This window comes from Carcharhinus amblyrhynchos, chromosome X (assembly GCF_965287045.1).
Source record: "Carcharhinus amblyrhynchos chromosome X, sCarAmb.v2.hapA, whole genome shotgun sequence".
NCBI lineage: Eukaryota > Metazoa > Chordata > Chondrichthyes > Carcharhiniformes > Carcharhinidae > Carcharhinus > Carcharhinus amblyrhynchos.
Window position 1 is genome coordinate 15,616,557 of NC_137359.1, and position 17,278 is coordinate 15,633,834.

Sequence of the window (17,278 nt, forward strand, 5' to 3'; positions counted from 1 at the left end):
TGTAATGAAGTCACTTCAGGTTACTAACAGTAATGGTTGCCGCACAAAGCAGACTTTCTTTTTAAAAAAAAACCTTAAAAGTTCAGTAGACATTAATTCAGTGTCTATACCCATGATATAGGCCCAACCAAAGGCCACATATAGGCCCAACCAGATTTTCAAACGGCTTGACGTTGTGTGGCACACTGAAGGCGTGGGCACTCTCTCCGCAATGTCCAGGAGAGGCAGGAAGCCCCTCCCATTTTCCCTCCCCTCCCCCAACGTGGTGACACGTCAAGCGGCAGCAACACTCCACGGCCTGTAACGGGGCCTTGGAGCGGAGAGCCATGAAGCGAGATTGCGGATTGCCCAAAAACATCCTGATGGGGGCGAGACTTATTCTGCGATATCAGTGGCCGTTGCTAGGCAACATTCTTGACAAAGACTCGGAGGGAAGTTGAGGGTGGGGAAACGGAATCTTGAAGCATAGCACACAGCAAAGTGACTTGTGGGAAAAGTGCCAAGTTAAAGATGGCACTTGATAGCCCAGCGCTCTTTGTCGGTCTGTCTCGCAAATAAATCTCAAAAACATCTTCAATGTGCCAAGACGTTCAAGTGCACCGATTAATTCAGGAAGAAACAAATAAAAAAGAAACATGCTGCATCCCTGTAACAATTGTATGTTTCTGATTTCCTCTTTTGAGTTTAGTGCCCAGTTCAGACTGGATTAATTCTCTTCAAAGAGGCCGTGAGCTCTCCCAATGGATTTGTTTGCCAACTATGATCTATGACACCACACCATTACAGAAAGGTCAGGTTTACTTGACAAGAGACTAATTTCAAACACCATCCGTTCATCGGGAGGACAAGGTAACTCAATGACACTTACGTCTTCGCCCTCAGTCCCTGGTTGGCTTTGTAAAGTGCCAAGGGCTGGATGAGTTGGGCAGCACAGTGGTTCACACTGCTGCCTCACAGCGCCAGGGATCCGGGTTCAACTGCCAGCTCAGGTCACTGTCTGTTCGTACATTCTCCCCGTGTTTGTGTGGGTTTCCTCCGGGGGCTCCGGTTTCCTCCCACAGGTCATATACGGTGGCACAGTGGCTAGCACTGCTGCCTCACAGTGTCACGGACCCGGGTTCGATTCCTGGCTTGGGTCACTGTCTGTGTGGAGTTTGCACATTCTCTCCATGTCTGCGTGGATTTCTCCAGTTTCCTCCCACCTCCAAAGACATACAGGTTAAGTGGATTGGCGATGCTAAGTTACCCCTTAATGTCAAGGGGACTAGCTCGGGTAAATGCACGGGGTTACGGGGATAGGGCCTGGGTGGGATTGTAGTCAGTGCAGACCCGATGGGCTGAATGGCCTCCTTCTGCACTGTAGGGATTGTATTCTATGAGTTCAAACTTGGTGTCATTTGTACTTTCACTACATGGTTCTTAATCCCATCATTACACCAAAGTAGAGATCTCCAATGGAATGAGAAACAGCAAGCATTGCAACTTGTGAGGCAATTGGATAGAATACTTGGGGCGAAGGTGATCAAAGCATTGGCGGGGGGGGCAAAGGCAGAATCAGGTTACTCAGTTGGATGATCAGCCATGATCATAATGAGTTGTAGAGCAGGCTCAAAGGGCCGAATGGCCTCACCCTGATTCTATTTCCTATGTTTCTGTGAGCTGGTCATAAGATAAAGGGGAATGTTAATGGTTCTGCGGGGGGTGGGGTAGTGCTAATAGCGGCAAAAACGAGATAGCAGGATGTGTTAATGGGAGCAAATGAACAGCCAGGGGCAGGTGGTCAGGTAGGGAAGGGGTAGTGTTGTGCTGGAGCAGGCCAGGGTGCCGATAAACTAGGGGTGGCACAGTGGTTAGCATTGCTGCCTCACAACACCAGGGACCCGGGTTCGATTCCCGGCTTGGGTCACTGTCTGTGTGGAGTCTGCACACTCTCCCCATGTCTGTATGGGTTTCCTCCGGGTGCTCCGGTTTCCTCCCACACTCTAAAGATGTGCGGGTTAGGTGGATTGGCCATGCTAAAATTGCCCCTTAGTGTCCTGAGATGCGTAGGTTAGAGGGATTTGCGGGGTAAATATGTAGGGATGGGGGTGTGGGGCCTGGGTGGGATTGTGGTCAGTGCAGACTCAATGGGCTGAATGGCCTCTTTCTGCACTATAGGGATTCTATGAAGCCTTTTGTTTTCCACACCCTCTGCATATTTCCTGTATTTTCTGCTCTTGAATTCCCACTTGAAAACATTTTGGTCTTTCCAGTAATTATAATAATCCTCAAGTACATGTCAGTTCACAGAGAACATTCATCAGGAAGGAACTCTGACCTGGATTGAAGCAATCTATTCTCTGGAGCGGATATTACTTTTCAGTTTTAGTTTCTCACAGTGACTTGCCCCTTCAAAAGCAGCTTTAGGTCAGGATTCACTTCGGGCGCCGCCAATCTCCACGCACACTAGTGTTCGTCAGTGCCTCACGCCCACAGGCAGAACACCTGGGTCAGTCCCTAAGGATTCCGTCAGCGGGTGCTTACCGCTTCCTGTGATCTGACAACACAACGGGCCTGGCACCGTCGCCTAGGAGACGCCAACGTCATCGGTGAAAGGGGGCAGTCGGCAGGTTGCTTCGCTGCCATGGTGGCCGGCCGTCAGTCGGGCCCGTGAGTGGGCAAAAACCATCGCCCAAAGGGCTTGAACAAAACAAGAAAAATGAGAATTTAGGAGGCATGGTTAGTAAGTTTGAAGATGGCACCATGATTGGTGGCACAGTGGACAGTGAAGAAGGTTATCTTTGATTGCAACAGGATCTTGATCAATTGGGCCAGTGAGCCAACGAATGGCAGATGGAGTTTAATTTAGATGAATGCGAGGTGATGCATTTTGGTAGATCAAATTGGGCAGGACTTACTCAGTTAGTGGTAGGGCGCTGGGGAGAGTTACAGAGCGAAGAGATCTAGGGTTACAGGTTCAGAGCTCCTTGAAAGTGGAGTCACAGATGGACAGAGTGGTGAAACATAGAAGACAGGAGCAGGAGGCCATTTGGCCCTTCAAGTCTGTTCTGCCATTCATTACAGTCATGGCTGATCGTACAACTTAATAGACTAATCCTGCTTTCTCCCCATAACCTTTGATGCCATCACCCCAAGTGCTATATCCAGCCGCCTCTTGAATACAAAGAAGGCAGTTGGCTTGGTTTCATTGGTCAGAACATTGAGTACAGGAGTTGGGACGTCTTGTTGAAGTTGTACAAGACATTGGTAAGGCCACACTTGGAATACTGTGCACAGTTCTGGTCACCCTATTATAGTAAGGATATTATTAAACTAGAAGGAGTGCAGAAAAGATTTACTAGGATGCTACCTGGACTTGATGGATTGAGTTATAAGGAGAGGCTGGATAGACTGGGACTTTTTCTCTGGAGCGTAGGAGGCTGAGGGGTGATCTTATAGAGGTCTATAAAATAATGAGGGGCACAGATCAGTTAGATAGTCAATATCTTTTCCCAAAGGTAGGGGAGTCTAAAACTAGAGGGCAGAGGTTTAAGGTGAGAGGGGAGAGATACAAAAGGGTCCAGAGAGACAATTTTTTCACACGGAGGGCGATGAGTGTCTGGAACAAGCTGCCAGAGGTAGAAGTAGAGGCGGGTACAATTTTGTTTTTTAAAAAACATTTAGACAGTTACATGGGTACGATGGATATAGAGAGATATGGGCCAAATGCAGGCAGTTGGGACTAGCTTAGTGGTAAAAATGGGGCAGCATGAACAAGTTGGGCCGAAGGGCCTGTTTCCACGCTGAAAAAGAGATGAAGGGTGCTTGGGGATTCACCCTGATCAGATTGTGGAAACACTGAAACAAGTGTGCAGGGGGAGAGACATTGTTGGCCTGCACAGGCAGACTGAGATCTTGGCCTGTCTGAGTAGGCCCATTTGGCAGCTCATATAGTGGCCAGTGGCAGCTATTTAGCTTTGGCACTGAGTGTGCCCTCACGCTTAAAATAGGAGGTTTTAACAGATCTCGAGCCAGTTTCAGTAGCAGAGCTGTGATATAAAAATGCTTGAATTTGAGCCAAATATTCTCTCACATGTGCCACAGATTAGACATCTGGATCAGGAATTGGAGTGACATTTGGCAACAGCAATTTTACAACAGAAAACCGGATAGGAATTGAACGAAGTGACATTAATTCTGATGATTTATATGGTCTTTGCTCAGTATTTCAGACCACTCATTGAAGTTTGATGACATCTTTCGCCCATATCTGCGTGGGTTTCCTCTGGGTGCTCTGGTTTCCTCCCACGCTCCAAAAGGTGTGTAGGTTAGGTGGATTGGCCATGCTGAATTGTCCCTTCATGTTAGGGGGGATCAGCTATGTATGGGGTTACGGGGATAGGGCCCGGGAGGGATTGTTGGTGCAGGCTCAATGGGCCGAATAGGCTCCTTCAGCAGTGTAGGGATTGTATGATTCTATGAAATGACCGTGAGGGTAACAAGGTTAACTCTTAAAACAAGTCCGTGGACACTTTACGAGTTCTCATTTTGCCATCTGCCATTCCATTGGGAAGGCCTATCCTTTAGTGTTATCTCCCTATCACTAAACTGGGCTCTGCCGAGTAAAATTAACATCGCTAGTATATCCTCACCTTACAGAATGATTCCATTATCCGCGACTGTGATGATTTTGTTGGGAATTGGGTATTGCCTTCCAGACTGAAAGTGCATTGAAAGATGGAACTGAAAGTCCAGTCCATCCGTCCATTTGTCTATCCCAGTTTTGGGGAAGCAATGTGTAACACAGACCCCCCGGCACTGTCCCCATTACAGACCCCCCCGCCCCCCCCCGCCCCGGCACTATCCCCAACCCAGACCCCCCGCCCCCCCAGCACCATCCCCATCACAGATCCCCCCCGGCACTATCCCCATCACAGACCCCCCCCCCCCCCCCCCCCGGCACTATCCCCATCACAGACCCCCCCCCCCGCCCCGGCACTATCCCCATCACAGACCCATCTCCCCCGGCACTATCCCCATTACAGACCCCCCAGTACTATCCCCAACACAGACGGCTTACTCAAACCCTGGGACCATTTACAGGACAAACTCACTGATCTCCCAGCACCATAGCTGGGCTCAGTGGGAGCACTCACTGCTGACAACCTCAAATGTTGGGCCGGCACGGGTGGGGGTAGTACGGAGGGGCCCCATGGATTCATTCACCTTTGTAATTAACCAGATTATCTGGTGATAGGGACAGGTGGAGAGGGGTGGGAAGAGGTTTCCCTGAAGCGGAAACATCGGCAACTGGGCCGAATCACCCACTTCCTGTGTCAGTCACCTCTCTGCTGTTGCTGGAATCTTGCTGTGCTCAAGATGGCTACCGCATTTGACATCCCTGAGAGCGCTCTCAGTCATTCGCGGGAAACGACACTTCGGGCCTGTTTGACACAAATCCTCATGTTTCATTTCTCTATTCCGTAAACATTATCCTCTGATTTGGTGATTATGCTGCCAACGCCTCGGGATCCCTATCGCGTGAGATTGCGCCAAGCTCCTGATGTTGGGAGCAAAAGTGCCACAGGTGGTGAGTGTCAGGATCAAGGGATGGAGACTTTAGGTTTGAATCCCTACAGTACAGAAGGCTATTCGGCCCATTGAGCCTGCACTGACAACAATCCCATCCAGGCCCTAACACAAGAACCCCATGTACTTGCTGTGTTAATCCTCCTAATATTAAAGGGCAATTTGCCACGGCCAATCCACCCTAACCTGCACATCTTTGGACGCTAAGGGGCAATTTAGCATGGCCAATCCACCTAACCTGCACATCTTTGGACACTAAGGGACAATTTAGCATGGCCAATCCACCTAACCTGCACATCTTTGGACACTAAGGGACAATTTAGCATGGCCAATCCACCCTAACCTACACATCTTTGGACACTAAGGGCAATTTAGCATGGCCAATCCACTTAAGCCGCATGTCTTTCAGATCGTGGGAGGAAACCGGAGCACTCGGAGGAAACCCAAGCAGACACATGGAGAACATGCAAACTCCACACAGACAGTGGCACAAGCTGGGAATTGAACCCGGGTCCCTCGCACTGTGAGGAGGCGGTGCTAACCATTGCGCCACCGTGCCGGGTTGAGGTGTCCGTAGGAGCCACGAGGTCTTGGCTTGCTCTGCGACGTCTCAACAGCAGAGTCGTGGACAAAGGACATCTTTCAGCTAATCAGCTTTCGCGCAAACCTGTGTGGACTGGGCTCACAAAACAACTCCACGGTCAGGGCGTGCTGTCTGATCAGTTACAAGGGAGCACTCGATTTCCTGAATCCACATTCAACTCGGAAACCCAGTGACGACAGATTATTCAAACTGATATTTGAGCCACACCAAGACAGCAGGCGCGTGGTTGGAGGGTGGGTCTTACCACCCATGTGTACAACTAGTACAAATGACACCAAGTCTGTTGACTGTTCAACAGCGGGCACCATGACAGTTCCCGATCAGATGGTCACAGAGGTATTAGAGTGTTGGCGGGTGGCAGACTTTGTGCCCAGGTGCAAATATGGTAGCTCTCACCATCTCAGAACATTGATGCATTTGATTTCAGTGCTATAATCAGAAACATACAGGGATTACTTTGGGAGTGGCGGTGGGGAGGTGTGTTTTGCTGTTGGATCGTTAGGCCTCAGTATTAAAGAATATAAAAATAAATAAGGCTCTCATGAGTAGCTGTCACTATCAATCCAATGGGTCATCCATTCCTTTTGATATTGTGTCTTTTTTTCATCCATGTGTAGCTGTCGTTCTTCTTTGCCTATCCGGACGGCGTGGTATTGTGGGACTGTGTCATTGTAACGGGAGCGCTTAAAAAATCCACACTGTAAAGAACAGAGAGAGCAATAGAGAGAGAGAGAGAGGACATTTTAGAATGTGGCATGAAATCACAGTTTTGACATTATGACTGGGTTTTTACCCCTTATCCTCAAACCATGACCCCTAGTTCTGTACTCCCTCCACCATCGGGAACATTCTTTCTGAATCTACCCTGTCTAACCCTGTTAGAATTTTATAAGTTTCTATCAGATCCCCTCTCACTCTGATAAACTCCAGTGAATATAATCCTAACCGACTTATTCTCTTCTCATATGACAGAGCTGCCATCCCAGGAATCAGCCTGGTAAACCTTCGCTGTACTCCCTCTATAGCAAGGACTATAGAATGAGCAGAAGAGGCCATTCGGCCCATTGCATTCACTGACTTTCTCTGACATAGTATCTTAGTCAGCCCTTCTCCCCCTGCTCCGTAACCCCACACACTTCCCATGGCTAAACCATCAAACCTACACATCTTCTTTTAAGCCACCGGCTATGTATCTGTGAGCAATCCAATAGCGACTGCATTGCATTGGCTTTGGGATGACGTACTGGAATTTAACTAGAATCTATCTGTCACAGGTTCATGGCCCACCCTTGATTCCCAATTACATTTGTCTGACATTGGTCGGACTTTTACCCAATCCCTTGCTGGTATCTCAGCTGCACATAAATGGAAGATGCTCCATATCCTGTTCACCAACCGTCTCAGCTTTCGGAAGTGGACAGAAAGACTAGCTTGTGGGTCGAGGCAGCCTCATCGAATGTTACCTCAGGAGGTCCTTGAAAGAGAGCCAGGGAGGAGAGAGAGAACACTAAATAGTGGGCAGCATTTTACGGCCTCGCTCGCCCCAAAACCGTAAAATCCCACCCGAGGTCAATGGAGCTTTCCGTGGTCCGCCCCCTCGCCTGCTCCGATTCCCAAACATTCCAGTATGTTTCCCAAGGTGAGACTTTGTGGTGCCCTTTCCTTCATGAAACCCAAAGCATTCAGAATGGGCCCAGGCTGGCATCACCTCAGCAGAGAAACAGCCGAGATCCGACCATTACAGTGCAGTAAAACAAGCAACAGGGGAGGGTGGGGAGGGAGGACAGGTTTCTGATGCCTCGGGGTAAAACCCCACGATTAAAGGATGTGCTTCATGCAGAGCATCTCAGGACCATCTTACTGTGCACATACTACAAACAAATCCAAACTTCACAAGGTATGGGGCTGAAAAACACATCAACAGGAATGCATGCTACACACACACACACACACACACACACACACACATTCACACGCACAACACAACACACACTGCAAACCCATCCATTACCATCACAGTAAATGAGGTCGCGTAAGGATTATTTCCTCAGCAAGTCACAATGGCTGTTTCAAGTCTGTCCACTGATGCCTTGCCTCGAGTGATGACTGTCTTTAGTGGAGAACATGTAGAGGAGAACAATGCCCCTGTCTACATAAGAAGGCTTATATTGTGTTAGCGTTTATTAACAAGGGGTTTGAGTTTTAAGAGCCGTGGGGTTATGCTGCAACTATACAGGACCTTGGTGAGAGCATATTTGGAATATTGTGTGCAGTTCTGGTCACTTCACTATAAGAAGGATGTGGAAGCATTGGAGAGAGTGCAGAGGAGATTTACCAGGATGCTGCCTGGTTTGGAGGGTAGGTCTGATGAGGAAAGATTGAGGGAGCTGGGGCTTTTCTCTTTAGAGCAGAGGAGGATGAGAGGCGACTTAATAGAGGTTTATAAGATGATGAGGGGGATAGATAGAGTGGACATGCAGAGACTATTTCCTCAGGTGGATGTAGCTGTTACTAGGGGACATAACTATAAGGTTCATGGTGGGAGATATAGGAGGGATGTCCGAGGTAGATTCTTTACTCAGAGAGTGGTTGGGGTGTGGAATGCACTGCCTGCTGTGATAGTGGAGTCAGACACTTTAGGAACTTTCATGTGGTTATTGGATAGGCACATGGAGCACACCAGAATGATAGGGAATGGGATAGCTTGATCTTGGGTTTGGCCATAGTTTGGCACAACATTGAGGGCCGAAGGGCCTGCACTGTGCTGTACTGTTCTATTTTCCACGTTTCTATCAACGGGGAAGAACTACAAATGGTCGAGTGCTTCAAGTTTCTTGGTCACCAACAACCTGTCCTCTTAACAGGAGTTAAGAAAGCCCACCAACACCTCTACTTTCTCAGGCTAAGGAAATTTGGCATGTCAGCTACAACTCTCACCAACTTTTACAGATGCAACATAGAAAGCATTCTTTCTGGTTGTATCACAGCTTGGTATGGGCTCCTGCTCTGTCCAAGACAATAAGGAACTACAAAAGGTCGTAAATGAATCCCAATCCATCACACAAACCAGCCTCCCATCCATTGACTCTGTCTACACTTCCCGCTGCCTCAGTAAAGCAGCCAGCATAATTAAGGACCCCACACACCCCGAACATTCTCTCTTCCACCTTCTTCCATCAGGAAAAAGATACAAAAGTCTGAGGTCACGTACCAACCGACTCAAGAACAGCCTCTTCACTACTGCTGTCAGACTTTTGAATGGACTTACCTCACATTAAGTTGATCTTTCTTTACACATTAACTATGCCTGTAACACTACATTCTGCACTCTCTCCTTTCCTTCTCCCCTATGTACTCTATGAACGGTATGCTTTGTCTATTTAGTGCACAAGAAACAATACTTTTCACTGTATCCCAGCACGTGACAATAATAAATCAAATATTAAGTTGATCTTTCTCTACACCCTATCTGTAACTGTAACACTACATTCTGCACTCTCTCCTTTCCTTCTCTATGAACAGCATGCTTTGTATAGTGTGTAAGAAGCAATGCTTTTCACTGTATCCCAATACATGTGACAATAATAAATCAAATCAAATATTAAGCTGATCTTTCTCTACACCCTAGCTATGACTGTAACGCTACATTCTGCACTCTCTCCTTTCTTTCTCCCCTATGTGCTCTATGAACGGTATGCTTTGTCTGTATAGCACGCAAGAAACAATACTTTTCACTGTATCCCAATACATGTGACAATAATAAATCAAATCAAATCAAAATCGAATCCCCTGGGGTTGATTCACAGAGTCAGAGTCATGTCAATGGGAGGAGCTAAGCTTGCAGGAAAAACACACAGTCTCTTATATTTCCAAACAGTCAGTTTCTGCTTGGTTCTGAAGACTTCATTCTGTCTCTCTCTCTCTCTCTCTGGAGGCTGCTGTTTGAGTATCAGAGAACAGGTGTCTCTCTCTCTCTCTTGCCCTCTCTGGAGGCTGCTATTTAGGGCTGTCAGAAGACAGATGTCTGTCTCTCTCCAGAGGTGTCCAAAGGCTCTAGGACTGTTAACAAGTATAAGCTTGTATGTTGCTAACTGGTTTTGAAGAGCAGTTTAAGTCTATAATAGGAATATTGCTTAAATTGGAACTAATAGAGATAGGTTAGCAGTTAAGAATTATAGTGTCAATTTTAAGTATTTCAATTGGCAAAAGTTAAGCTAGTTCATTTGTTATAGTTATTGTGAAATAAAGTTTGTGTTGATAAAACATTCCTGGTGTCAACAGAATCACATCTGGAGCTAAACACCTTACCCTCACACGAATGCCAAAACAGAAAAAACTGTTGGGGTCTAGTCAGGTTGACAACATACTTTGGAGTTTCTGCTCAGGTACCCAAACAAAAAAAACACTCCCCCCACCCCCCCCCACCGCCCACCCTCCGCATCTGGTCATCTATCTCTCGTTCTTTTTTGTTGCAATCTTTTCCAGCTATAGTATGACATCTAACACATTTTCCCTCTCAGTTCTGATAGAGAGAGTCAAAGGGTGGCACAGTGGTTACCACTGCTGCCTCACAGCACCAGGGACCCAGGTTCAATTCCCGGCTTGGGTCACTGTCTGTGCAGAGTCTGCACATTCTCCCCGTGTCTGTGTGGGTTTCCTCCGGGCGCTCCGGTTTCCTCCCAAAGTCTGAAAGACGTGCTGGTTAGGTGCGTTGGAGTGTGGTGACTTGGGGATTTTCACTGTAACTTCATTGCAGTGTTAATGTAAGCCTACTTGTGACAATAATAAATAAACTTAAACCTTAAAGTTTTAAGCGATGTGAGGCATCCTGCCTCCACCTCCCTCCCAGGCAGCGCACTTCAGACCCTCACCAACCTCTGGGTAAAAAAGTTTTCCTCAAATCCCCCCTAAACCTCCTTTAACCTGTGTCCCCTCATAACTGACCCTTCAACTAAGGGGAACAGCTGCTCCCTATCCACTCTGTCCACGTCCCTCAGAATCTTGTACATCTTGATCAGGTCGCCCCTCAGTCTTCTCTGCTCCAGAGAAAACAACCCAAGCCTCTCCAACCTCTCTTCATAACTTCAATGCTCCATCCCAGGCAGCATCCTGGTGATTTTTCCCTTCATCCTCTCTGGTGCAAGTTGCTGGGATTTGCCAGGAAAGTTTTCTCCCCTCAGTTGGGGCTAAAATTTGACTGGTTTTGATTGACTTTATGCTCAGACAGTGGACTGGAAAAGCATCACTCGTTGCTCGTTGGACAAGTGTGAGGTGATGCATTTTGGTAGATCCAATTCAGGTGGGAGCTCTAAAATAAATGGCAGAACCATCAGGAGCATTGACACACAGAGAGATCTGGGAGTACAGGTCCACAGATTCTTAAAAGTGGCAGCACAGGTGGAAAAGGTGGTGAAGAAAGCATGTTGCCTTCATTGGCCGGGGCATCGAGTATATAAAAGATGACAAATTATGTTACAGTTATATAAAACGTTGGTGAGGCCACATTTAGAATACTGTGTCCAATTCAGAAGGATGTGGAGGTTTTGGAGAGGGTACAGAAAAGGTTTACCAGGATGTTGCCTGGTATGGAGGGTATTAGCTATGAGGAGAGATTGAATAAACTGGGATTGTTCTCCCTGGAAAGACGGAGGCTGAGGGGGTGACCCGATAGAAGTTTATAAAATTATGAGGGGTGTGGATAGGGTGAACAGTTGGAAGCTTTTTCCCAGGGGCAGAAATGACAATTACAAGGGGGCACAAGTTCAAGATAAGGGGGGAAAGGTTCAGTGGAGATGTGAGGGGGGAGTTTTTTACACAGAGGGTGGTGGGGGCCTGTGAGGTGCCAAGTGAGGTGGTTGAGGCAGATACATTAGCCACATTCCAGACTTATCTGGATAGACACATGAACAGACGGGGAGTAGAGGGATACAGGCGGTTGGTGTAGATAGGACAACGTGATCGGCACAGGCTTGGTGGGCCGAAGGGCCTGTTCCTGTGCTGAACAGAAGTAGATTCAACACTTTTCGTTCCTTTCTTTGGGCCAGAGAGATATTTTATTGATAAGAAAATTCTCCTTTGCACATGAAAAATTCTCTCCTTGCTGCACACTTCTAAAAGTTGATGACAAATTTGCATCCAGGCGGTTGGTCTTGATAGGACAATGTGATTGGCGCATGCTTGGAGGGTGCCGTACTGTTCTTTGTTTGAGGGTCAGATCTTTCCAATTGCTCAGTACAAATAGCCCACCCCCCTTTTCAAAGGGAGGGGGGGGAATGGGTGCAATCTAAGGGAACGTAACTAGTTCCACATCCCCTTCTTTGATCCGTTTAAACCTTTGCGACTTACTGATAATCCTTACACACCTCTGGCATACAGGTGCTGAGTGCCCGTGCAAAAAGAAAAAAAACACACACCATGCCCACCGGCACTGCCCACTACCATACCAACCACCCGGGCCAAGCACAGGCTTTGTCGCTACAATTACCAGCTGCAGACGTGGGGCATTAGGCCTCGGCGGCCAGTTTCTGCTGGTCCGACGGCTGGGTTTGAAGATGGGCCCTGTGATATTCAGTTTCATACTGGGAGTCTTTGCTCGTTCGTTTGAAGAAACCGCACTACAAGGAAGCAATGTTTGGCCAGCGTTACGACAGGAAAAGTAAGTCAGGATGAGCGAGGCGCCCTCCAAAGGCGGGTCAGAGGTGGTGCGGGTGGGGTACCGTTTCTCCTTTCAGGTACTGTTGGGTTTTTTTTGGTGTCTCTCTTTACACCCACACATTTTTTCCCCCCTTTTGACAGAAGGGCGGGGAAAATGGACTCCCGAGTTGATTATCAAACAGCACTCAGAACACTCCTTCTGAGGCCAACAGGTCCTGGCGTGGCACTCAAACCCCGAGCTTCTGGTCAAGCGATAGGGGCACTGCCACTGTGCCACAGGGGTGTAGCCATTCTTTTGGCAAATCCAATCGGCTAAATTAAACCAACTAATGGACAAAGGCAAAGGAACAGCCCCCTAAAGGGGAGGGAGGGGGGTAGGCAAGTGGCCATAACAAAAAGCATAAAGGATTCTTAAATCACAGGGTGGCACAGTGGTTAGCACTGCTGCCTCACAGCGCCAGGGACCTGGGTTCAATTCCCGGCTTGGGTCACTGTGCGGAGTCTGCATGTTCTCCCCGTGTCTGCGTGGGTTTCCTCCAGGTGCTCCAGTTTCCTTCCACAGTCCAAAGATATGTAGGTTGGGTGGACTGGCCGTGCTAAATTGCCCCTTAGTGTCCAAAGATGTGCAGGTTAGGGGGATTGGCCATGCTAAATTGCCCCTTAGTGTCCAAAGATGTGCAGGTTAGGGGGATTGGCCATGCTAAATTGCCCCTTAGTGTCCAAAGATGTGCAGGTTAGGGGGATTGGCCATGCTAAATTGCCCCTTAGTATCAGGGGGATTAGCAGGGTAAATACATGGGGTTATAGGGATAGGGCCTGGGTGGGATTGTGGTTGGTGCAGCATCAATGGGCCGAATGGCCTCCTTCTGCACTGTCGGGATTTCTATGGTAGTTGAAAACATCAAACCAAAACGTGGTTAAAAATGTCAAGAATAAACCCCAGTCCCTGCGGTACCTGACAGGCACAGAAGGCCTCCACGGTGCCCTCGGACTCCGCACCCTCCCTCTCCAGGGACACCTGCCTGCGGATATAGCCACGGCAGGGGGGCAAACAGTCAAGTCGGATGACCCCCTCCCCCACTCCTCGGTCGCCTGCTGCCTGGGTCTGTTTATCTGTTTAATGCAAGTCGGGCCAGGCCCAGGAGCAAGTTCATTCCCGCTCCCGCTGTTTCCACACTGGGTGCCCATAGATGAGGAGCGTGGGGCTGAAGTGCAGACAAAACATTAATAAAAGATTCTTCAGGTAACAAAAAAGGGAAAAAATTGCTTTACCCTTTCATGAGATGTTGACATTTATTGCCCTCGGACTGGGCAGTTTGCTAGGCCATTTCAGAAGGGGCGATCAGCAATGTAAACTTAATCCCACATTTTTCTTAAATTTAAATTTCACCATCTGCTGTGGTGGGATTCGAACCCAGGTCTCCAGAGCTTCATGCTGGTCTCTGGATTACTAACCCAGTGACAGTACCACTACGGTACTGCCTCTGGTTAGCCACCAGGAATCAACTTGACAACAGAATTGCCTCTTTCTTGAGGAAAATTCCTGAAAGAACAGGGACTCGGCAGGTACCCATATCACCATCCCGTGTGGCTTGTTCTTTTCTCATTCGAAGGAATTCAAAATGCTTCATATTTGATATTTTGTGTGATTAACTTTGCAGCCCATTGTGCAAGCATTGCCCTCCTTCCTGCAGTCATTAATTTGGGACGTTAACCAATCCTTGGAGAAGAATTTTCCTCGTGTGTAACAGGCCGGACACACAGGCCAGAATTTTACCGCCCCGCCTGCCATGGGAATCGGAGCGGGCGAGGGGTGGAGCATGGAGAGGGACGCTGACCTTGAGGTGGGATTTTACTGTTTTGGGATGAGCAAGGATGCACTTGGCCCCGAGGCTGGAAAATCCTGCCCGAGGTCAATCTTTGCATGGTCCACCCCCAGCCTGCTACAACTCCCACGGTTTTGTGGGACAGGAAAATTGCACCCATAGGATTTTTTTAGGGTTTGACAGGGTCAATGCTGAGACGATGTTCCCCCCTCATGGGAGAGTCTAGAACCAGAGGACAGAGTCTCAGAATAAAGGAGCACCAATCTCAGACTGAGATGAGGAGGGATTTCTTCTCTCAGAGGGTTGTGAGTCTTTGGAACGCTGTGCCACAGGGAGCTGTGTGGGGGGCAGAGTCCTTGTGTATATTTAAGGCTGAGATAGATTTCTGATCAGTGAGAGAATCGAGGGTTTTCGGGGAAAGGGCAGGAAAGTGGACATGAGGAATGGCGGATCGGCCATGGTCTTACTGAATGGGGGCGCAGGGCTCGAGGGGCCGAATGGCCACCTCCTGCTCAATTTCTGATAGTCTTCAGAGTGCAAAATTCTGCTTAGAGGGAACATTTCCGATTCAATTGCATGGAACTTTCACCCCTCGTGATTTACAACGAACTACATGTCAAATATGTTCGACAATGTAAGCAGTCAAGCAAACTGATTCTGGTCTGTGATGGCCACGTTACTTGATACAAGGTGACCAAATCATCAAAGCTGGAGAGTGCAGCTTTCAAGATGGATAGCAGAGTAAATTTACCAGTCTCATACCTCCCCACCACCTCCTGAGGGCCAAAGACCTGGCTACAATACCGTAGTGCTAAGTCTCCGTCCTTCACTCCCTTGCAGCCTAGTTCAACACTTGGGAGAAAAGGCATTGGGTACAAATATAAGGAGGTTATATTAAACCTCCTGGCACGGTGGCACAGTGGTTAACACTGCTGCCTCACAGTGCCGGGACCTGGGTTCAATTCCCGGATTGGGTCATCGTCTTTGCACGTTCTCCCCGTATCTGCGTGGGTTTCCTCCAGGTGCTCCGGTTTCCTCCCACACTCCAAAGGTGTGCTGGTTAGGTGCATTGGCTGTGCTAAAGTCTCCCTCAGTACACCAGAATGTGGCGACAAGGGGATTTTCACAGTAACTTCATTACAGTGTTAATGTAAGCCCGCTCGTGACAATACTAAATAAACTCTGGGGTGGTGTGGTGGCACAGTGGTTAGCACTGCTGCCTCACAGCGCCAGGGACCCGGGTTCGATTCCCGGCTTGGGTCACTGTCTGTGTGGAGTTTGCACATTCTCCCCTGTGTCTGCGTGGGTTTCCTCCGGGTGCTCCGGTTTCCTCCCACGGTCTAAAGACATGCTGGTTAGGGAGTATTGGCCGTGCTAAATTCTCCCTCGGTGTACCCGAACAGGAGTGTGGTGACTAGGGGATTTTCACAGTAACTTCATTGCAGTGTTAATGTAAGGCTACTCGTGACACTAATAAATAAACTTTAAACTTAAACCTGTATAAAACATACCTGTATTCATTCATGAGGTGCCCAAATCCCATGAGTAAATCAAAACAGCAAAGGCCTCTTTTTTATCCAACTCTAGATCCTGGTGTAACAGTGACCAGGGCTAGCATCACTCATTCATGATGCATGGCACTAAGATTTTTGAGTGTATCAGCCTCAAATGGACCGTGCTGTTTAGTTTTGAACTGGAATGTCCCATCTGCACCCTTCAGCTAATTACTGAGCAGCATTTCTATGCATGTTGCTCCAACCTCCACACAAATGTGGAAGAAGCAGGCTCCAGGGTGAATTGGTTTAAATCAGAGCCACCCATTGAAAGAGTCACCAGTTATATCAGATCTACGCTTACCTTCCAGAGCAGGAACACGAGCAGAGCCAGGACTAGGATTCCTGCGAGCACAGCAATGAGGATTATCAGCCAGGGTGCTCCGACATATCCCACACTCGCCTTTTCTGGGTATATTTTCAAGACAGTCTGGATAGATTAAAGGTGACAGCAATTGTAATACATGCTCATGGACTCAGAAAGCAGTGTGTGTGTCTTGAGAGAGAGTGAGTGTGAGAGAGTGTGTGTGTGAGAGAGAGAGAGAGAGAGTGTGTGAGAGAGAGAGTGTGTGTGAGAGAGAGAGTGTGTGTGAGAGAGAGTGTGTGTGTGAGAGAGAGTGTGTGTGTGAGAGAGAGTGTGTGTGTGTGAGAGAGTGTGTGTGTGTGAGAGAGAAAGTGTGTGTGTGTGTGACAGAGAGAGAGTGTGTGTGAGAGAGAGAGTGTGTGTGAGAGAGAGTGTGTGTGAGAGAGAGTGTGTGTGAGAGAGAGTGTGTGTGAGAGAGAGAGAGTGTGTGTGAGAGTGTGTGTGTGAGAGAGTGTGTGTGAGATAGAGAAAGTGTGTGTGTGTGTGAGAGAGTGTGTGTGTCTTGAGAGTGAGTGTGAGAGAGTGTGTGTGTGAGAGAGAGTGTGAGAGAGTGTGTGTGAGAGAGAGAAAGTGTGTGTGTGTCTTGAGAGAGAGTGAGTGTGAGAGAGAGTGTGTGTGTGAGAGAGAGAGTGTGTGTGTGTGAGAGAGTGTGTGTGTGTGAGAGAGAGTGTGTGTGTGAGAGAGTGTGTGTGTGTGAGAGAGTGTGTGT

At 48.2% G+C, this 17,278-nt stretch overlaps 1 protein-coding gene across 1 annotated transcript in view; it reads right to left on the reverse strand.

The window, feature by feature from the left end:
* Positions 1–5,924: 5,924 nt before the first annotated feature.
* LOC145361843 (integrin alpha-7-like) overlaps positions 5,925–17,278 on the reverse strand; it is a 149,429-nt gene continuing 138,075 nt past the window's right edge. Inside the window, 2 exon segments of the mRNA XM_080217811.1 lie at positions 5,925–6,870; positions 16,510–16,635. Of these exon segments, the coding sequence (XP_080073937.1) occupies positions 6,712–6,870; positions 16,510–16,635 (285 nt within the window). The 3' untranslated portion in view covers positions 5,925–6,711.